The sequence below is a fragment of the Ornithorhynchus anatinus genome, chromosome X1 (assembly GCF_004115215.2).
Source record: "Ornithorhynchus anatinus isolate Pmale09 chromosome X1, mOrnAna1.pri.v4, whole genome shotgun sequence".
NCBI classification, from domain to species: Eukaryota; Metazoa; Chordata; class Mammalia; order Monotremata; family Ornithorhynchidae; genus Ornithorhynchus; species Ornithorhynchus anatinus.
In genome coordinates, this window is record NC_041749.1 from 36,956,735 (window position 1) to 36,979,625 (window position 22,891).

The following is a 22,891-nucleotide window of genomic DNA, read 5'->3' on the forward strand; positions in this document are numbered from 1 at the left end:
TATATTTGACCGACTATCACTCTCCTCGCCTTCAAAGCCTTATTGAAGGCACATCTCCAAGAGGCCTTCCCTGACTAGGCCCTCATTTCCTCTTCTCCCATTCCCTTTCTCTATCTCCCTTATATTTCGATTTGCACCCTGTATTCACCCTTCCTTCAGCCCGACAGCACTTCTGTAAATATCCATGATTTCTTTATTTATATTAATGTCTGTTTCCTCCTCTAGACTTTCAGCTCCTTATGGGCAGGGAATGTATCTACCAACTGAGTTGCCTTATACTCCTCCAAGCGCCTCGTACAATGCTCTGTACACAGTAAGCTCTCAATAAAAACAATTGATTGGGTCAAGCGCTAAAATAGATATGTGATAATCAGTTGAGACCCAGTTGCACATGGAGCTCACCATCGAAGCAGTAGGGAGAGGCAGGTATGCCTATTTCATAGACGAGGAAACTGAGGCACAGTAATTTGGTCAAAATCTCCCAGCAGACCAAGGGCAGAGCTTGGTTCTAGAACCCAGTTTTCCTGACTCCCACGCTACCTCCTCAGCTGACTTACAGTTGCAGAAACTCTCACAATAATGCTTTAAAGCTCTCTCCGAGTAGTTGACTGGTTCTCTCTCTCGCATATGTGCTGAGTTTAGTTAGTGGCCAGATAACAGATAATCTTGTTTCGGACTTATTTCTCCATAGGAGATGTGAAACTTGGCATCGGGGATGAAAAAGACATCAAACCTCTGAGGACTTGCTCAAACTCTAGTTTACATTTCCAAATGCCAGAAAGCTTTCCGTTTCTTTGCCCACAGCTGATTTCATTTTTTTTTCCTCAAAAGACTGCGAATACTTTGGCTGTGGAAGCTTCACTCTGGATTTGTTTTCCTACCTTGATGCGGAAAGCTCAGCGGGATTGATAAATGCATAGTGGGGTGATCTAACACCTCTTTTAATACCTCCAAATCTGCGACTAAAGCAGTCTTCCAGTAAATCACGTCGCTGGTGAATCCCCACCAGAAGACACGTTGCTTAGTCTCCCACACCCATTCTGACCTCTAGATCCTAGTTCCCAGCAGTGGCGCTGTGATTAAAATATCCTGCGGCTCCTGAAAGCTGAGAACAGGACGTATTTGTGGAAATCAGAAACGAGGCTTGAAGGCTTAATTGTTCATTTACCGCCTGCTTCATTGGTATTTTAAGCTGACGTTCCCATTTCGTCAGAGGATTTTCTGTTTGGCTCTTGGTCCGTTATTCTGTCCTCTGGCTCCCCTCCTCCGCTGCTCTATTTTTATTCCGCAAACAAGATTTAATAAAAGTTTGTCCGATTGATTTAGACTCGGGATCCAAAGCGCCTAGAAACCTTGCGATTGGAAGTTAGACTAGACGGTAAGCCCGTCGAACGGCAGGGACTGTCTCTATCTGTTGCCGACTTGTTCATCCCAAGCGCTTAGTACAGTGCTCTGCACATAGTAAGCGCTCAATAAATACTATTGAATGAAAGTTATCGTCATGTACAGCCCATTTTTTCCTGACATCACTGGGACGAAGCTCCTTCATTAGAGTATAAGTTCCTTGTGGGCAGGGAAGGGGTCTCTCCTTTCTGTTCGTATCTTCCCAAGAGTTTAATCCAGTGCATTAATGCACCCTGTGTTTACTCAATAAATACCATGACTCCTATGATGACCTGAAAGATTTCAGTGCTGCTGGAGGAATGATGCCCTGATCTCTAAAACCGATCAGAAAACAAACTTCCGCTGGTTAAACGCCAGCCTTTCCCATTCTCTTTACAATCACTGACACGCTAAGAATGATCAAACCCCTAGCCCTTTCCCTAACTATAGGTAGCGGTAATCAAAGCCCTAGCACACTTTGGTGGGGTGGGGGAGGAGATCGATCTTGTTACAGTTGAGCTTGGAGTTTTAAAATTGCAGACGAAATGTCCTTGATAATACTTGATTTTCACAGCACATCGTTAGGCGGTAATTATGGCCACCCTCTTCTTTCTAGTAAGAATGGCCTTTTCTCATACTGTCGTTACATTTCAAAGTGAGGTTTCTCGATCAAGTGTTTGAAGAGTACACTCGGTTCTACCATAGAGCGTGTTTTCTGTAAGTGCCTGGGGTAGGACACGATCAGGGAATGGGGACCGCCCTTCTGACCTCATGAGAAGCAGCGTGGGTCAGTGGAAAGAGCACGGGCTTTGGAGTCAGAGGTCAAGGGTTCGAATCCCAGCTCTGCCACATAGCTGTGTGAGTTTGGGCAAGTCACTTAACTTCTCTGTGCTTCAGTTACCTCATCTGTAAAATGGGGATTAAGACACTGAGCCCCAGCTGGGACAACCTGATTCCCCCGTGTCTATCCCAGCGTTTAGAACAGTGCTCTGCACATAGTAAGCACTTAACAAATACCAACATTATTATGAACCCATTTGGGCTCGGCAGGCCGTGTTATTGAAAAAGGCACCCGTGGACTTTTGTACGGTGTAGGAAGGGATGAGTGTTATAGCGCAAGTTTTCTTTAGCACGGGGCTTGGCAAGAATTCAGCGTTCATGTTATAGAAAAGCCGAGTGAACCCATTTTTAAAAATAAAGCAGTAGTAGTGACAGTAAAGGTATTTATTGAGCACCCAGTGGGTGTGTTGCACTATGCTAAGCACTTGGGGGAGTACCAAAAAAGTATTTGCAAGAAGCTTACATTCTATAGGAGAAACTGATATTATTGGCAGTGTGTGGAAGAGCCCGGAGTTTGCAGGCAGATACTTGTGCTTAGTGTACTTAACGGTCAACGTGTGAGAACTTTTTTTAAAGATGAGCGATACTGATTTTATTTCGATCGTATTTATTGAGCGCTCACTGTATACAGGGCTCTATTCTAAACACTCGGGAGAGTAAGCACAACAGTGTAAAAGACACACTCCCTCCCCAGTCAATCCATCAGTGCCGAGGACCGTACTAAGTGCTTGCAAGAGTACAATATAACAGAGTTGGTAGACACGGTCCCTTCCCGCGACGAGTTTGCAGTCTAAAGGGTAAACAGACATTATTAGAAATAAATTATAGGTATGTACATAAGTATACATACGTGCGTAATTATGCTGAGGAGATCTTAAAAACGAATTAAATTCAGCACATTTTTTTCAAATTCTGGTGTCCGCGTTCCATTTTCCTTTTCATTTGAGTGTTCTACAGTGCTAATGGTAATTACCTTTAATTTCCTTAACTACAGTAAATTCCTTCCCTAATTTTACATTTTTTTTTTTTTGCAAAAAGCCGAAACAATCATTTTATTTATTTTTTTTGCTGCCCACCTTCCCCCACAACCCCCAGAAAGGAGAAGGGCTGGAAAACCACCGTCGAAAAGTTTAGAGAAGTCGAGTGGTGGCACTCTTGAATCGGTGCAAAAGGGAATTTATTGGTGGATGCGATAGGTACGGAAACATGATGAAGAGAAAACCTTAAGTGATCCCGATGAGTAACAAAATTGCACAGTGTCCTAAAGGGGCATGATATATGAGATTGAGACTGCAGAATAGAGATGCCAACCTCCAATTTTTTTTTTTTTTCAAGTATAGAAAAATTTACTGAGGGGTTGATTTCTTGTGCAATATCTAGAAACTCCTCAAGACAGTAAAACGGTGAACATAATGCCAGTGCAGGAAGAAATGGAATCATGGTCCTCAATCAAGTCGAGAATCTGTGTCTGGTAGCTAAGACTGCCAGCTTCGTAATCAACATTAATGCCAGGAGGAGTCAGGAGATGTGTAGCAGAGGGGAGAGATAGAGTTCAGCTTTCTAATCTGCATTGGGAGCAGAATTTGTAGCCTCCTTAGGTCCCCAAGGCCACAGCGGCCATTTCCCGGAAATGACCGGCCGCAGAAGTCCAAATGGAAAAGAAATTACACACTTGATGCTATTGTATCTGGATTGTGTCTATATATTGTAGTGTCCCAAGCGCTTAATACAGTGCTCTGTACACAGCAGGCAAGTGGAGGGGCCGGGGTTAGGACCCAGGTCCTTCTGACTCCCAGGCCCGTGTTCTGTTCCACTGGGCCATGCTACCTCTCAATCATCGTAGCACTTACTACAGTGTTCTCCACCCAGGCAGCACTTAATAAATGCATTCTTTCATTCAATAGTATTTATTGAGCGCTTATTATGTGCAGAGCACTGTACTAAGCGCTTGGAATATACAGTTCGGCAACAGATAGAGACAATCCCTGCCCAGTGACGGGCTTACAGTCTAATCGGGGGAGACAGACGGACAAAAACAAGACAACATAATCACGATAAATAGAATCAAGGGGATGTACATTAACAAAATAAATAGGGTAATAAAAATATATACAAATGAGCCCAGTGTATGTCCTCCCATCCTGCATTTTGACTGAGCTGGCTCTTTTGCTCCCGCTATTGAGCGTTTTTCCATGGGTTTTCTAGCAAATTGTCCCCGTGGAGGTTTCTAAAGGGTGGATAATGTGACAGCATTTCCAGCTCAATCATTTTTCCGGGAACCAAAGCTACCCTTCAGGATAGATGGGCATTTTAGTCAAAACAGCCAGTGGAATCTAAGTATGGAAATGTACCTGATAGGGAAAATCTCGCTAAAGGACCTTGAATGAAAAGCAGAAATAAAAGCTTTACTCCATATGGGGCTTTCATAAGGAACAGGAGTGCTAAGCAGTCTCGCCAGAATTTGAATCGCAACCCTGAGTAGATATCCTGGGCCACTAAGAAGCTTCTGGGGAATATTTATGAGAGGAAACTCACAGACACAACAGAGTAGTAGCAAGCAATATAATTTACTCAGAGACTATTTACTTCTGGCAAGATCTACTTAGTGAAGGTCGGAATTAAAGAGGGAAAAGCTAGAATTTTAATCTAGAAAGCGGAAAACCAGCCGGTGATTGCTACAGCTGATCTTCCCACAAGATTGTTTAAGTGATAATTACGCAGTTTACCCATAGCGGTGTTGGTTCCAGGATAAGCAGCGTGGGCTAGTGGAAAGAGCCCCGGCCTGGGAGTCAGAAGACCTGGGTTCTAATCTCCGCTCCGCCATCTGTCTGCTGTATGCCCTCGGGCCAGTAACTTCACTTCTCTGTGCGCCTTAGTTGTTTCATCTGTAAAATGGGGATTAAGACCGAGCCCTATGGGGGACAGGGACTGTGTCCAACCCGTTATCTCGCATCTTCTCCAGTGCCCGGCACATAATAAGCACTTAACAAATACCAGAAAAAAAAATGGCGGGGGTAGGAGTAGAAACTGGCAGGAGAAGAAGAGGCAGAGGGACAATCCCAGGCCTGGGCAACACCTTTTAAAAGCTTGGCTCTATGGGAGCAAAGTGATCTGGGCCTTGCATTCATACTTTTTTTTTTCAGACTGTCCCCTCTGAGCTGTTTTGCTTCTAGACCAGCTCGATCGCCTCATAACCATCTTGTTTAAGTGAACGGAAGTAACACCAGTGACTAGAATCCCTGGAATGGTAGGATCCCAAGGGGTGGAGCGCGATGGGCCTTTCTGTGTGGACTCCATTTTGTCTGGCCAAGCCGCCATTTACTCAGAGTGGGCACTTCCCTTATTCTCCCCTCCTTTGTTTCATCCTGTCCAAATGTCTGCTTATCGGGAAGCTTGGATACCTGGGTCTTGAGACAGGATGGAGCCATTCCTCCCTTAGAAGAGGCAGGACCCCTGGCCAGCTAACCGAGTAAAGATTTACTGCTGCTGTGCTTAGAAGCAGCAGTACTGTGCTTGCATAATGCTCTTGGGTCATGCGAGAAGCTCAGATGCTTACCAACTATAGGCAAAGAAACTCTGTATTCACTCATTCATTCATTAGTATTTATTGAGCGCTTACTATGTGCAGAGCACTGTACTAAGCACTTGGAATGGACAGTTCGGCAACAGAGACAATCCCTGCCCAGTGACGGTCTCACAGTCATGGAGTTGAGCTGGTTGAGCTGAGCAAGATAGAGGAGACCCTGTCAACCTCTGTACCCTACTAGCGCTAGTAGAAATAAACTTGTCTCTGACTTACCCACTTAAGCACAATGCAGAGTCCATGTAGTTTTCTTCGACAGCTCCTTTCCCAGAGGGTGGCATAAACTGCGTCCCCAGTGGCCTTTGGGTAATGGAGGCAATTATTCCCGTGGCCATATTGGGAAATGTGGTTTTTACCTTCCCTGTAATTCCTTATCTCCAATCCCCTTTGCCTAAATCTAGTGTGGATGCTCTTTATGGGGAGGGACCGTGTCTTCTAACTCTGTTACATTATACTCTCCCAAGTGCTTAAAACGATCCTCTGCATAGGGTAAGCACTCGGTAATCGCTTTTGATTTGTTGATCTCCATTATGAGGTGTGATTGGGTATAGCTCTAATAGGAGATTTAATTGGCTGCTTTGCTATACAGCAGAATCTTACATATATACATATATGTATATATACACATATATATGTATTTGATGGTACTAATCACTTACTAGGTACTATATACTGTGCTAAGCCCTGGGGGAGATAGCAGAAAATAGATCAAACAAGTACCTGTCTCACTCAGAGCTCTCAATTGAAGAGGTAAGGAGAGCAGGTGTCCTTTTCCCATTCTACAGATGAGGGAAATGAGGTTAAATGATGTGGTCAAGGTCACACAACAGGACAAAGGTCTCCTGACTCCCTTTCTCATGCTCTTTCCAGTAGGTCATGCGGCCTCTTGGTATGGTAAGATTATGCTTCATCTGGGCAGAAATCATCAGCAGCACACATAGAGATAGCTGGAATTATTTTGGACCGTGAATGGAAATATTTTCTTGGTGGTTTTAAAAAAAAATTTAGCTTGTTGAAATTTCATTTTATTGAGCATTTCTCTAAGCTGTCTGCTGGCATGAACCTATCCCGTCCTTTTCAGTAAAATTTCTACCTCTCTGTGTGCCATTCAAGAACCCAACTTGGTGATAATTCTGCTCACCAGGCTCTGCCTCCGGTCCCTTTAAAGCTCTCGGGAAATTCAGGGGAGAGGTGTCAGTTCCGCAGCCTGGTTTCCCGCTCCATTTCTCGGAGAAAGGAAAGGAACTTCTCCCGAAGACTGTGAGCCCTGCCCAAAGACCGTTAGCTCCTCCGGTAGCCTGGGAACCCCTCCTGTGGATAGAGAGAATCTCCCACTGACTGTGAGGAACTTCTGCCGACTGGTAGGCTGTGATCCTTGGATATTCCCTTCCCAGGTCTGTCCGCTGCCTTCCGAGAGAAACTGCCTTTCACCGTTCCCAGACAAATAAGAAAGTCCCCTAGAGAAGGCGACTTTTTTTTTTTTGTATTTCTTAAGTGCTTACTATGTGCCAGGCACTGTACTGAGCACAGTGGTAGATAGAAAGTTCTGCAGCAACTCTGGAGCTCCTTCATATTCGATTCATTTTCTCAGTTAGGGGCCAAGGGGCACCCATTTTTTGCCATATCTCAGGGGGACAACTGAGGGGGAGGAAAAATAGTCCCGTCCCTCCCGTGTCCTTTCTTCCCCAGATTTCTCCTTTGCCCTCTTCATCACTGACCCATGACTTATCTTGGAAGCTCACTGTAGTGTCAGGAGTGTGAGCTTTGCTATATCATCCCCAGTAGACAAGTAGGCAGTGGAATGGGCCCCTGAAGCAACTCTGAACTTTTTGAAAATACTTCTCTCCCTTTGGAGCGCCTCCGATTATTTATAACTTCTGAAAGCAAACCCAGTGAAGGCAGCATGAAAGATCCCGGGTATTATCTGAACAGGAATATTGCCAAGGCTTTTAGAACAAAGACCCTTTAATTAAACCCCTATCACGGAAACAATTAGACCAAATTTGCCATACTTAATTTGTCAATAATTTCGTAATGAACTCTCATTAATAGATTGTTTTTTTTTCCTCCCTGAATTCTTTACTCTCCATATCCGTGCAAGAATGCAGACAGGCTGGCCTTGTCTTCTGGAGATCAATCGGCAATCAATATTTTTTTCACGAACTTTTTGTCTTTCAGAGCTCTGGAAAAGAAACAAGGCTCTAATTAGGTGCTGCAAAGTTAGATGCAGGCTGATTCTTTTTTTTTTTTTTTGCCCCACAGCTTGCTGCCTCAAAGCCATTTCTAGGGCTCAGGATGTTTTGTCTGCTTTGGTCTCATTTTGTCTTATAATTGCACCAGTCCGGTACAAAACAAATGGATATGACACAGCTACTAATGCTTGGGGAGTCGGTCTGACTAAGAGGGTTGGCTCATACCCCGTCTCTGTGAGGCCATAGCGTTTATCCTTGAACTCTTCAAAGTCGTACTTTCTCAGGCTCTGGTTACCTGCAGTGGAAACCCGTGGTACTATTTCCAAAGAGACCGAAGATAAAAAAAAAAAAATCATCAGTGGAGAAAACCGCACAGGAAAAGACCTTGGGTATCTCTGTGATTCGGGGTTTCTGAGGGTGAGCAATAGAGATTTGGACGATGGGCTGGGATGCAGGCTCGTCGAGGTTCCCGACTGGACCAAACGATGAGAGGGCGGGGGGTGGAGTGAGAGGACATTTACAGGGAGTACCGGTGATGGAGAGGACTGGAAATTGGAGAGGCCACAGACAGAGAGACTGGAGAGTCAAAAGAACAGATATGGTCCTTGGGTAGTACTTGATGAAAAAAGACAAATTCTACCAACTTGAGATGGAAAGGAACTGGCCAAGCATAAAATCCTTTCGGTGGCCAAATGGATCACCTGGGTCAGCAGTGAAAGCTACTAAATTCAAGGTTGGTTTTGGAGCAGTACGTTAAGTACAAGGATTATATCCATCAGTCCTCCGGATTTAGCTTGGGGCTTAAAGAACCTCTCCTCATCCCTCCAATTCAGTTATGGAGACGTCCTTGACTACATTTGGAAATTATGCTGAATTATATGGGTTAAGAAGAAATGCTCAGTGTCGGGGGCGGGGGGGTGATTTGAAATAATCAAATTATTTTCAATGAACACTACAATTAAGAAACTCAAGTCATTTTGCGTAGCCTGTGATAATGTTTTTTGGAACATAGACTGGGATGACCGGGCTGTTTTTGCATTGTGTAGGTATGCAGAGGTTTATAACGAGTTTCCGAACCCCATGCTTTCTCCTTACATATCTGAATCCGCCATTCCGCCAGAGGAAAGAATTCGGTCCAGGCAAGGCCACAGCAGTGCAGACCACGAGAACCCAGCTGTTTTGATAGAAGAGAAGATACTTTCCACAGAGACTTTGTTTTCCATTTTCTCCCTCCTGCTTTTATTCACTCAGCTGTGTCTTTGATCAGGATGGAGGCGGTGAAGCAGAAAACCCTTCTGCCCAGAGTTCTCCTGAGAGAAAATAGAATGGTTGGAGGAGGTTGAGGGGTGCTTAGTGGCTCCCACAATTGGGTATGAACTATTTCGTCTTGTGGGACGTAAGCTTGAAGCCAGCTGCTGCTGCTTCCTAGATATTGGTGACCAAATCCAAGCACGTCAGTCTTCCCTCCAAGTGCCCAGATGCTCCAATTTCATTTAATGCCGATCAGGGCCTATTGACTCAGTGGATCAGGCCACAGGCAGAAGTGTCATACAGATGAGTTGCCTTTGATCCCTCAAAATGCTCCTTCTGGGATAGAGCCTCGTCATATTTAGGGTCCAGGGAATGGGGTTGTAGGGCAACCCCTCCCCTCTGGATTTAATAATAATACTACTACTAATAATGGTACTTATTAAGTGCCTATTCTATGCCAAGCACAGTACTAAGCACTGGGCTGTAAACAAGATGATCAGGTCCCACGTGGGTCTCTCAGTTTAAGTAGGAGGGAGAACAGGTACTGAATTCCCATTTCGCAGAGAGGGAACTGAGGCACAGTGAAGAGACTTGCCCAAGGTCACGCAGCAGAAGAGTGGCGAAGCTGGGATTAGAACCCAGGTTCTCTGACTCCCAGGCCTGTGCTCTTTCCACTAAGCCACGCTGCTTCTCGTACGGATTCCAGGCTTTGGGTCCGTCCAGATTTATTTAGAATTGTATTTGGGAGAGACAAAGTGTAGCGTTTCTTGTTTCCTTCTATCGGACTCAGAATATGAATTTGCTTTCACCTCTACTCCAGCCCTCTCTTAAAAATCCACAACCCTGGCCCATAAGCAGTGAATTATGACAGAACAACGGCGGTTGCTGGTTGCTAAACGATAATTGAACCATTGACTTATTTCCAGCCTATCTTTACAGAGAAATAAAATTACATTAGAAATCCACATTCTCTTACAGGACAGAGTTTATCCAGAGAGGCAAGATATCAATCACCGGAGCGGGGTTTCTCAACTGCATTTTAGAAACATTTGCCAGCACATTTCTCAAGAAGGGGGCCCAGAAGGTAAGCTTCTTTTCCTCTTCCCAACCACCCACAATCCCCATCCCGATCCCGTCATCTTTAAGTGTCTTTAGACTTCTATGCATTCTGTTAATCTCACTTTGTATTGCATGGGTGCACTGAGATTTGAAATTGCCTTTTTCAGCTCCGGCAAGAAAGATCTTGGCTGGCTTTTCGTTTGCTTTCGATATAAACAAAAATAGACTCTGCAATACACCCCCCGTCGTCATCTTCTGATTTGTCCAAGTAATGGTCATGTGATTTTGAAGCTGGAAAGCGCTGTAGCCACGCGAATCTCCTTTACTCCATCTTACTTGGATTTGCTTAGGAGGAAGAACATATTTTTTTTCCGTTACTACTGTTCTGCTTTCTCCAGATTTCTCTTCCTGAGTTCGGTTTAATTTGTAAGCCCTTCACATTTAACCTTTGCCCAGTTTTGGTGTAGCCTCCCAGTTAAATTCAGCTCATTTTTTGTGGTTTGAGTAGGTCAGAAAAACTCGGTTTCCTCTCAGTACAGGATCACGCAGTCAACCAGTGGTATTTATTGAGCACTCACTGTTTGCTGGGCACTGTTCTAAGTATTTGGGAGAGTGCAGTATGAGTTGGAACACACACAGTTCCTGTCCACAAGGACAAGAGAAAGAGATGGATATTTATATAAATCCATGAATGATGGATATATATATATATTAATGCTGTGGGGCTAAGGGTGGGGTCAATAGCAAGTTCTTCAAGGAAGCAGATCCAAATGTACAGGTAACACATCAGCGAGAAGCAGCGTGGCTTAGTGGAAAGAGCACGGGGTTCGGAGTCAGAGGTCGTGGGTTCTAATCCCAGCTTCTCCACTTGTCTGCTGTGTGACCTTGGGCAAGCCACTTAACTTCTCTGTACCTCAGTTCCCTCATCTGGAAAATGGGAATTAAAGACAGTGAGCCCCCCGTGGGGCAACCTGATTACCTTGTATCTATCCCAGCGCTTAGAACAGTGCTTGGCACAGAGTAAATGCTTAACAAATACCGTAATCATTATTATAAAGGAGAGAGAGTTGGAGGGAGAAGGTGGCCTAGTGGATAGAACTCCGGACTGGGAGTCAGAAGGACCTGGGTTCTAATTTCTGTCACGCCACTTGTCAGCTGTGTGTGACCTTGGCCAAGTCACTTAACTTCTCTGCCTCAGTTACCTCATCTATAATTAGGGATTGAGATTCTGAGTCCCATGTGGGACATGAACTATATCCAAATGGACTAGTTTGTATCTACCCCAGCATTTACTACAGTGCCTGGCACACAATAAGTGCTTAACAAATACCACGAGGGAGGGCTTAATCGGGGAAGGCCTCTTGGAGAGATGTAATTTTTATGAGGGTTTTAAGGTATGTCATATAAGGAGGGAGAGGAGAGTTCCAGTTTGGAGGGAGCACATGGGCAAGGCCTCGGAGTCGAGATGGATGGGATCAGGCAAGTCAGGTTGCTTTAAAGTCGAAGAAGGTATAGGGCTTCTTTTTGATCAGCATCTAATACTGAGAAGTGGGATGATTCTCCTGGAGCAGGAGGATTGAGCCACCATTTGGGAGAAGCCAAAGCAATGCAAGACTTTATGGGTAGCAAATAAAACAAGGCAGCAATGGACAGTGTTTATGAAGACACGTGTTTTTTAAACAAACAAACAAAAAACAATCGTATTTATTGAGCGCTTACTGTGTGCAGAGCAGTGTGCTAAGTGCTTGGAATGTACAGTTCGGCAGCAGATAGAGACAATCCCTGCCCAACAATGGGCTCACAGTCTAAAAAGAAGGCTTTGGAAGGTTTTAGAAGGCTATCAGTTAAACGTTGTTCTGATCCGCAACATACACTCATGGATGCGATTCCACTGCCAGCAGTGTCATCTTTAAATCCCAAAGGCCACCTGGTTAGCCTTTATTCATGAGAATAATAGTTTAAAATCACTGACTGTGTGCCAAGCAGTATGCTGAATACTGGGGTCAGTCACAGCCCCTCTCCCTTAGGGACTCACAATCCAAGTAGAAGGGAGAACAGGGAGTCAGTTCCCATTTTAGAGATGAGGAAACTGAGACATAGATTAGTTAAGTGACTTGCCAAGGTCCCCCGGAAGGCAAGCGACAGAGCTGGGATGGATTAGAACCCCGGTCCTCGGACTCCCAGGCCTAACGTTTTTCACTAGGGCACGAGCTTATTCTAACAGTGTCACTATTAGGGCCCAACTATGCATCCCGAAGTTGTGTGGCCCTGCTTCCCCTCCTTCCACCTGTAAGCGTCCCAAATGGCCACGCGGTTTATGAGGGGTCCCCTTGCTTCTCCTTCCTTTCTCTATCGATCGGTCATATTTATTGAGCATTTACTGTGTGCAGAGCGCTTGAGAGAGTCCAGTATAGCAGAGTTGGTAGATTAGTTCCCTACCCACAAGGAACTTTCCTTAACCATCTCTGTGGCCTCCGGCTTGGTCCATGCTCCCTGCTTCCGCTTGGGGATTAAGGGAGGGGAGGTCGGCTTTGGGCATTCTCTGAGAACCTCTTATTACCATCCTCCCTCCCCGTTCTCTTTCTGAAGATCGGCTCCTTTCCCTGTCCAAGTCAGTCTATCAATCGGCGATATTTATTGAGCACTTACTAGGAGCAGAGTAAGTAGGTGGAGAGGCTAACCTACCTGTCTCTCCAGCAGCCCTGACCCAGCCCCGGTTTGTTTGAGCTGGATTGAAGAGAGCCACCCTTGTATGCTTTCCAAGGTTTTAGAAGGATATCAGTTATACGTTGTTCTGATCTGCAACATACACTCATGGATGAGATTCCACTGCCAGCGGTATCATCTTTAAATCCCAATCAAACGTTGGTTGATTTTCCATGCCTTTCCAGCCCTTTTCCCTTCACCTGGACTGCTGCATCTGAAAGAGTTCCCCCTGAATAGGCAGCTGTTCCACACAGCGGTTCAGTGTAACAGTGAGTTTTAGAGCCTCTAATTCTGCCGGAGGGATCCTAGCTTGTCTTACGTCTGCGAATCGCTTCTTTTGATGGGAAACCCGGACTTCATCTCTACGAGGTAATTTCTAATAGGTAACGGAGCTGGAGAATCATTTTTCTCTTGTGCTTCTTTGTCAGCCTGGCGTGTATGTGACCTGAGTACCTAAAAGCCAGAGCAGGTAGAGGCGTGAAGCTATTCTTTTATATTCACGTAGCCGTTTCGGCTTCTTCGGTCTTAAAAAGTTAGGGAAAGTCATTTACATAACGGGGCAAAAATCATCTTTTGTTCTTTCTCGCAATCACCCAAGAGGGCCGAATGAATATTCTCTGATTGTCAGTACGGCAGCGGCAGAAAGGAGAGACTGAATTTAGAAATGAGGCTTAAATCCCTCCCCTCCGCGGTAACGGTAGATGACGGGTGGGATCGATCCGGTAACGTTGCAGGGTTGAAAGCAGGCTGCTCTTTACTAAGTAAACCCTTCATAGGTGTGGGGTCACTGGTGACTGCTGTGGGTCTTGAGCCTGTGCCGCCCCTCCTTTCATTTTAGGGTCCCTGGAGGCTCTGGGGCATTCGTTCGATTCGTTCACTCATGTTCTAAGTCGCAGCGGTCTTTGGGGAAAAGTGCACGTGGCAAACATACCCGAGAGATAGCCAGTCCACTCTAGACCCTAAGCTCGTTGTGGGCAGGGCATGTGTCTGTTTACTGTTATATTGTCCTCTCCCAAGTGCTTAGTACAGTGCTCTGCACACTGTAAGCGCTCAATAATGTGACTGAAAGAGGTAATAATAATAATAATGTTGGTATTTGTTAGGCGCTTACTATGTGCAGAGCACTGTTCTAAGCGCTGGGGTGGACACAGGGGAATCAGGTTGTCCCACGTGGGGCTCACAGTCTTCATCCCCATTTTACAGATGAGGTAACTGAGGCCCAGAGAAGTTAAGTGACTTGCCCACAGTCACACAACTGACAAGCTGGGATTTGAACTCATGACCTCTGACTCCAAAGCCCATGCTCTTTCCACTGAGCCACGCTGCTTCTGCAGGTATGGCGGCCAACTGCGAGGGTACTACGAGGTCCCACCACGTAGAGATGCAGCATGGCCTAGTGGATAGAGTGCCAGCTTGGGAGTCAGAAGGACCTGGCTTCTGATTCCTCCTCCACTTGTCTGCTGAATGACCTTGGGAAAGTCACTTCACTTCTCTGGACTTCAGTTGCCTCCTCTGTAAAATAGAGATTCAGGCTCTGAGCCCCATGTGGGGCATGGATCGTGTCCAACTTGCTTAGTCCAATGCCGGGCACATAGTAAGTGCTGAACAGATACCATTTAAGAAATTTTTTAAAAAAGGAGTTGAAGGAGTGGAGCCATAGAAGAGCGCTGAGGAAGAGATCCTTTTTTTGACTCTGTGCGGGCACTGGGGAAGACTAAGCACAAAGAGATAATACCATTTTCCCAACCGATCCAACAACTCATGATCAAATAGGCAGACAGTTAACTTGTCCTGGAAGAGAGAAATCTTGTCCAGAAGTGGAGCTTGGGTGTTCACTAGGCAGGGTCACTTTCTTTGACACAAAACCCCACGGATAAAAACCATGTTTTCGTCAGAATTTACTCTCCATGCGTTTTAGACGAGGAGTTAGGTGGGTCGGTCTATATTTTAGCTTGCTCAACATCAGATACTTTCCCTTTCATTTAAAGAAATGCTCGCCGTTGCAATAGAGAACATCAATTACAACAATTTGGCTGGAAATAGGTCTGCATTCAGAACCATGTGTCTCAAACAGTAATTTTTGGAAAAAAAAAAAAAGTAAACCTGCCATTTGAAGAGGTCCTTAAATATAAAAGACAAATTTGACATAAAAGCACTCCAGTATCGGCAGAGCCACTCCATCTATTGGACCATTCCTTCGGTTTGTCATTCCCACGAAACAACCCTTTCAATGTGGCCCCCTCACCTAACTCCACTGATGACACCGATGAAGAATGGTGATTCTTTGCACTATGGGGAGGTTGGTTTCCCAGCCTAAATCCATTCCCGGGCATGGAACTCGATAAGATATTTACTCATTCTTAATAAATCGGCAACCTGTTTCTCAGCGCGTTTTCAGTCTCGCTAGATATCGAGTATCGAAATAGATTTGTCCTGCGTATTTTTAGACCCAAGAAATTGTGAGGATAAGTCAAGTGCGTCAGGATTTTAATGAGTCTCTTTTTTTTTGGTCAGCACTTTCATTTTTCAAAAAAAAAAAAAAATCACGCCTTCTCCTATCACAGATATCTTCTTCACCTCCTACCTCAACTCCCCTGAAACAGGAGATTTTGACCCGGTTGGATCACTGAGGGAGGTTCAGAGCTCGAATTTGAAAGTAGGGAAAGCTTTTAAAAAAGCTGAAATTCCAGGATGTCGTCCTATATAAAACTGGTGAGACGGGAAAGTGTTGAGCTCTTAAACGAAAGCACAGAGAATAGCACTGTCAGCCTCCAGAGAATGCAAGAGTGTTCCCTTTGCCTTCATGATTTAATGATTTCTCTGTTTGCTCGTTCCATAAGTATAGTAAGTGAAATATTAATTACCCCTCACGCCTAAAGCGGTTCTTTTAACAGCTATGAATAGGACAGTAATTTTGAGTTATTTTCATGGTACTCTCCCAAGCGCTTAGAGCAGGGCTCAAGATATGCACTGATTGATTTCGATTTGTATGGGTCTGCTTTTCTCAAATAGAGGAATACTAAGTTCTGCTAAGAGGTGAACTTCCCTTACAATGTAAAATTCTTATAGTCCCTCCTTGGGGTCAGGGATGAGGGGTCTCAACTCTCCTGTATGTGCTCTCCCAAGCGAGTAATACAGTGCCCTGCCTACAGCAAGCTCTCAATAAATACCATCGATGGACTGATTATTCGATAGTATTTATCCAGCGTCCCCTTATGCAGTGTATCGTGAAGACGATGTCCCTCGTCAGGTCTGAGAGACGAATCTCGGTCCTCATCTGTGGGCAGGGAATGTGTATGTTATACTGTTCTGTGGTACTCTCCCAAGTGCGTAGTACAGTGCTCTAATGGTGGTAATAATAATTACAGTGTTCTGTGCACAGTAAGTGCTCAATAAATACGCATGAATAAATGAATTGTGGTATTTATTGAGCGCTTACACTGTGCCAGGCACTCTTCCAAGCTGGGGTGGTTACAAGCGTATCGTGTTGGGCACAGTCCCTGTCCCATGTGGGGCTCAGTTTCGATCCCCGTTTTACGGATGAGGTCGTTGAGGTCCAGAGGAGCAAAGTGACTTGCCCAAGGTCACACAGCAGACCAGGGGCGGAGCTGGGATGAGAACCATGACCTTCTAACTCCCAGACCTGTGCTCTATCCAGTACGCCATGCTGCTTCTCACGGTACACAGCGTGCTCTGCACACAGTAAGCGCTCAGAAAATTCAGTTGACAGACAGACCAAGAACATGCGTGAATGAGTCGATGAGGGTTGTCACCGTGGGTGGAGTTCCTAGGAAATCAGAGAGTGCGGTAAGTGAGAAAGGTCAGATGGCCAAGTGAGGGTGGCATACTGTCAACTCTGGGCTGCATTGCCGTAGCCCAGCCTTGGTAGCCACGGTGGCCCTGGCTGCTGCCAGCTTGCCATGGGGTTTTCAGGATACCTACTGAGTCTGTCCCCTGTGCGAGATACGCTGGGTAGTTGTTAGGGGAGAAACCTCTATCTAGTGGATGGAGCACGGGACTGGGAGCCAGAAGTCCCTTGGCTTCTCATCCCGGCTCCACCACTTGCTTGCTGTGTGACCGTGGACGGGTCACTCTTCTGGGCCTCAGTGACCTCCTCTGGAAAATGGGGGATTAAGACTGTGAGCCCAGGTGGGACAGAGAATGTGTCCAACCTGATTAGCTTGAATCTACCCCAGTGCTTAGAACAGTGGGGAAGCAGCGTGGCTGAGTGGAAAGAGCCTGGGCTTCGGAGTCAGAGGTCGTGGGTTCGACTCCCGGCTCTACCACTTGTCAGCTGTGTGACTGTGGGCGAGTCACTTCCCTTCCTCTGTGCCTCAGTTACCTCATCTGTCAAATGGGGATTAACTGTGAGCCTCACGTGGGACAACCTGATTAACCTGTATCTACCCCAGCGCTTAGAACGGTGCTCTGCACATAGTAAGCGCTTAACAAATACCAACATTATTATTAACAGTGCCTGGCGCATAGCAAGCTCTTATTAAATGCCATTAAAAAAGCCCAACAACAACAGCAACCAAAAAAATGCGGCCTTTGATGGCAGAGCTCCTGCCGGCTTTCTCTGACTTGCAGAGCCGGGCCTAGAACCCGGGTCTCCTGAGCTCTGGCGCCGTTCTTTTCCACTGGATCCGCAGCGGGGCCGATAAGTTCAGCCTTCTAAACAGTCGATGTTTTGGGAGCATCCCAAGAGGGTGTTGTGCGGGAAAATATGAGCCCTATATTAGGTGCTTGGAAGAGCACAATAAAAGGTAAAAGGCACAGATTGTAAATAGGGCTTACAATCTAATGGGGGAGCGTACAGTTTAATGGACGAGTTTACAGTTTAATGGAAGAACTTAAACTCTAGTAATAAAGACAGTATTGCATTTATTTGGGAGGGAGCTACATTTTTAAAATCCTATTTTTTTTCAAAAAAAGTAGTAATCTCGGGAGCAGCTCCGCGCAGGAAACTGGAGATGTGATTGTTAGAGGGTAGTAACTGGTGGCCTAGGGGTGGCTGTTGTGGAGGCCAACTTGAGGTAAATATATTTGCCACTTTTAAAGGGCCAAAAGGGAATGCTTCTTGCTGTGCACTCTCTTCTCGCTCGATAACGTTTTCAGTCGCGGTTAGTGTTCGGTAGCGCCGGACCGCCACTCGGATCATCTGAAGGGTTTGTGGTACCTAATAATAAAGATAATAATAATAATAACTGCGGTGTTTGTTAAATGCACACTCTGTGCCAGGTACTGTACCAGGCGCTGGGGTGAATAGCAAGCAAATCAGGTCGAACGCAGTCTTAATCCCCATTTTACAGATGAGGTAACTGAGGCCCAGGGAAGTGACTTGCTCCAAGGTCTCACAGCAGAGATGTGGCAGAGCCGGGATTAGAAGGCAGGTCCTTCTGACTCCCAGGCCTGTGCTCTATCCACTGAGCCACACTGCTTCTCTGGCTCTTCCTGAAATGATGAAAAAAAGATCTCGGGAGCGGGGTGGTAATTAGAGTGGGGCAACCTGGCCTTCACTTCCCAAGAGCTCTTGCTCCACTCTTAGTTTCCCATTAGGAACGGAGATCGGCGGTCCTGCCGCATTCCGCCTCCCGGACTTGCCGGAAATCAATTGCATCTGCCGTGGTCTATTAGCGTTATCTCACGCCTCCTTTAAGGCACCGGTCGGAGGTGTCTTTATGGGTTCCAGATCAGGGGTGGGTAGTTATTCGGATCGGAGGTTCTTAGAGAGCTTATAGAGTAGCCGGCCAGGGCCAAGCACATACCGTATTCGATGTTCACGGTATCTGTAGATGGAACTGTCGTGGTATTAGGTGTTTTTTTTAATGGTATTTATTGAACACTTACTTTGTGCCAGGACCTGGACTAAGGGATGTGGAAGGTACACGACATCCAGTCAGACACAGTCCCTGTCCCACATGGGGCTCACACTTCATAGGAGGGAGAACAGGTGTTGAATCCTCAGTTTAGAATGGGGACACCGAGCCGCAGAGCAGCTAATTGATTTGCCCGAGGTCACGCAGCAGGCAAATGGCACGGCCGGCATTAGAACGCCGCCCTCCGACTCCCAGTCCCATGTTCTTTCCACGGCGCCACGCTGCATCTCATTTATTGCCTGTATCTGTTATATAAAGGACGCTCCGTGCCATTTCCGCGTACGTTTTCCCTGCTAATAAAGCTGCACATGAACTTGCTACAGAGGAGTCGTGGACAATGATGGTATTATAAGGACGGTGACTTTTGCTGGACACAAAAGGTAACCGGGCAGGGTCTGTTGACAGGCAGGGTGTGCCCAATCTGCTCACCCTTGCCCTAGATGTTAAGGGCAGGAAGGAGGAACAGTAGCCCTTGTTAGCCTTTGACCTTCTGGGCCGACGAGGCCGACGTGGATTTGTTCTGCCGGACACCGGGTTGTGGACGGCGTCTGGGTCAGAAAGCAGGAGAGTGACATGTGCGCTGATGGCCTCCTGCCAGACAGAAGGGGAAGAAAAAGTGTTCCAAAGTGAAATTTCTAAGAGCTCAAAATATTAGGAATGCAGTTCTTTATGATTAATGGATTCATATGCTGGCATTCTGGGTGAATAATTAATAACGATAATAACGATGATGCTGGTGGTACTTCTTAGTGTTTTCTATGTGCCAAGCACGGTTCTGAGCACTCGAACAGATGCAAGAATATCATATCCACATGGGGCTCACAATGTAAGTAGGGGAGAGAACAGGTGTTGAATCCCCGTTTTACAGATGAGGGAACTGAGGCACAGAGAAATGAAGTGGCTTGCCCAAGGTCACCCAGTAGGCAAGTGGAAGTGGCAGAATTAGAACCCAGGCCCTCAGACTCCCAGCCCCGTGCTCTTTCCCCCAGGCTACACTGCTTCTCCATAAGGGTGCGACAAGAAGCCCATGAAGCTTGTCATCCACTAGCGTGGCTCAGTGGCAAGAGCCCGGGCTTGGGAGTCAGAGGTCATGGGTTCAAATCCCGGCTCCGCCGCTTGCCAGCTGTGTGACTTTGGGCAAGTCACTTAACTTTTCTGTGCCTCAGTTACCTCATCTGGAAAATGGGGCTTAAGACTGTGAGCCCCACGTGGGACAACCTGATCACCTTGTATCCCCTCAGCGCTTAGAACAGTGCTTTGCACATAGTAAGCACTTAACAAATACCACCATTGTTATTACTAGTCCTGATTCCCAAGCTCTTCTACTCCCCAGATTTCCTCTCTTCCACAGTGGCACTTTTTTCCCTGCTTTTCCTTTCCAGGACCCTCTCCTCTCCCGCTCCCTCCCAGATCCAATCTGGCCGAGAAATCAGCGGCACATGACGTCTGGCTGCCCCCGCTCCTGCCCCTCTACGTTGTTAGACTGTAAGCTCGTTGTGGGTAGGGTGGTGTCTACCCACCCTGTCCTGTTGCACTCTCCCGTTCATTCATTCATTGTTGTGTTTACTGAGCACTTACTGTGTGCAGAGCACTGAACTAAACGCTTGGGAGGCAAATGCGGAGGGAGCGTCTCCCATCTCGTCCCGGGCCCGTGCCGATCACCCGAGCGGAAGTTGTAGAGGAGCCTTCGCTCCTCCGTGCTTCCTCTTCCCCTTTTTCTATCCTTCTCTTCCACCCTCTTACATCGTCTCTCTCTCTTCCCTTTCCCTCCTCCCTTCCTCTCTGTTTCTTCCCCCCCCTTCCCCCTCAAAGCTAACGCGGTCTAATGGAAAGAGCACAGGCCTGGGAGTCAGGCAGTGGTATTTATTGGACCCGAGGATCTGGGTTCTCATCCTGCCTCTACCTTCATTCATTCATTCATTCAATAGTATTTATTGAGCGCTTACTATGTGCAGAGCACTGTACTAAGCGCTTGGGATGAACAAGTCGGCAACAGATAGAGACAGTCCCTGCCGTTTGACGGGCTTACAGTCTAATCGCTCTTACCTGCTGGGTGACCCTGGCCAAGTCAAGTGACTCTGTGTCTTAGTTTCCCTGGCCAAGTCAAGTGACTTTGTGTCTTAGTTTCCTCATCTATAGAATGGGGATTGAATAACCGTTCTCCCTCCCCTTTAGATTGTTAGCTCCATGTGGGACGGGGCTGAGTCCAACCTGACTGTCTTGTATTCATCCCGATGCTGTATCGTATTTTCCTAAGGGCTTAGTGCAGTGCTCTGCACAGGGTAAGGGCTCAAAAAATACGATCGACTGACTGAATGAATGAAAGCTTGGCACATAGTAAGCCCTTAATGTGACCTAGTTGATAGGACATGGGCCTAGGAGTCAACATGCCTGGGTTTGAATCCCCGCCCCACTTGTCCGCTGCGTGACCTTGGGCAAGTCCCTTCACTTCTCGGTGCCTCGGTTTCCTTATCTGTAAAATGGAGATTAAGACTGTGAGCTCCAGTGTGGGCCAGGGACCGTGTCCAACCCAATTATCCTGTAACTACCCCAAGCCTTAGTACAGTGCCTGACACATAGTAAGTGCTTAACAAATGCCAGAAAAATGATTATTATTAAAGCTTCACCTCCTCACCGCACCCCCTCCTGCCTCTCAAATGGCTCCTTCAACCAGCGACGACGCTGCTTTTATGAAGCACATCCCCGACGGGTTTATTAGTCATGTAAAAAAAATTCCTCCGAGGCTATTAGTTTTCTGTGCCCGTTAGCTGGCCCTGTCCATGTTCCCCCGAAAATGGCAAAGTTGACAACAGACAGAAAAGAGAAATTTATGCCACCTATAAATCTTCATTATCCAGGGCAGACTTGAAGGCAGACACTCGTTTCAGTCTTGTGCGGTCCTATGACTGGAAACAGATACCAGAAGCACCGGCGGGTCTCAGAGCAACATTAAAGAAACTTGCAGTTTCAGCTGCCTCTGCAGATTTTGCATCTGATGGATGAGCCTGGTATCGATCAAAGAGACGCGCTCCCGTGGCATCGATCCGCGTAGGTTCAGGTTGATGATGACACGTCATCACTCGCTCCGTCCCGAACTTTTACTAGCGAGAAAACCCGGGAATCGCAAAGTGACATTGACACGCTCTAGACAGCTGAACGGCAGGGATCCCTGGAGGGAAAATAGCCACAGCGTGCTTCCCGGCAGCATCGGAGCAACCCCATCGGTGCAAGAAATCTCATCCGCTTCCGCCAGTGCGACCAGTTTGGTGTCTGTGAGACACCCGTAGAGGCACTGTTCACTCCGTGTCATTTACTGTGTGACTGTGGGCAAGTCACTTCTCTGTGCCTCAGTGTCCTCATCTGTAAAATGGGGATGAAGACCGTGAGTCCCACGTGGGACAACCTGATCACCCTGTATCCTCTCCAGCGCTTAGAACAGTGCTTTGCACATAGTAAGCGTTTAACAAATACCAACATCATTATTTATTTCCCCTCTAGACTGTAAGCTCGTCGTGGGCGGGGAACGTTTGTACTACCTCTGTTATGTTGTACTCTCCCGAACACTTAGTACAGTGATCAGCACACAGGGAACTCAGTAAATACGACTGATCGATTGAGCCCTCTACTCTGTGAAGAGCACCGTACTGAGCGCTCAGGAAAGTACAATACAATAGAATTGGTAGCCTTGATCCCGGCCCACTGTTAGTTACCGAGATTAACCCTGAAAAATAGCATTAAATCGCATTCCAGATGGGCACAGCGAATGTGATCTTTCCAGCATGTCAGGCTCTGGAGAAACGCAGGAAACCACATCAAGCCCTCTCCAGAGTAGAGAAACAGCGTGGCTCAGTGGAAAGAGCCCGGGCCTGGGAGTCAGAGGTCATGGGGTTCGAATCCTGGCTCTGCCACTTGTCAGCCGTGTGACTGTGGGCAAGTCACTTCACTTCTCTGTGCCTCAGTTACCTCCTCTGTAAAATGGGGGTTAACCGTGAGCCTCA

General features: G+C 46.6%; 1 protein-coding gene across 4 annotated transcripts in view; it reads left to right on the plus strand.

Annotated features, from left to right (window-relative positions):
* PRELID2 (PRELI domain containing 2) overlaps positions 1 to 22,891 on the plus strand; it is a 65,049-nt gene that overhangs the window by 24,761 nt on the left and 17,397 nt on the right. For all 4 annotated transcript variants that reach the window (XR_003754591.2, XM_029051613.2, XM_029051614.2 and 1 more), the window contains exon 5: positions 10,228 to 10,333. Coding sequence is in view for 3 of the 4 variants with exons in the window: in XM_029051613.2 (XP_028907446.1) it covers positions 10,228 to 10,333 (106 nt within the window). In the remaining variant the exon portion in view is untranslated. The remainder of the gene's footprint in view (positions 1 to 10,227; positions 10,334 to 22,891) is intronic.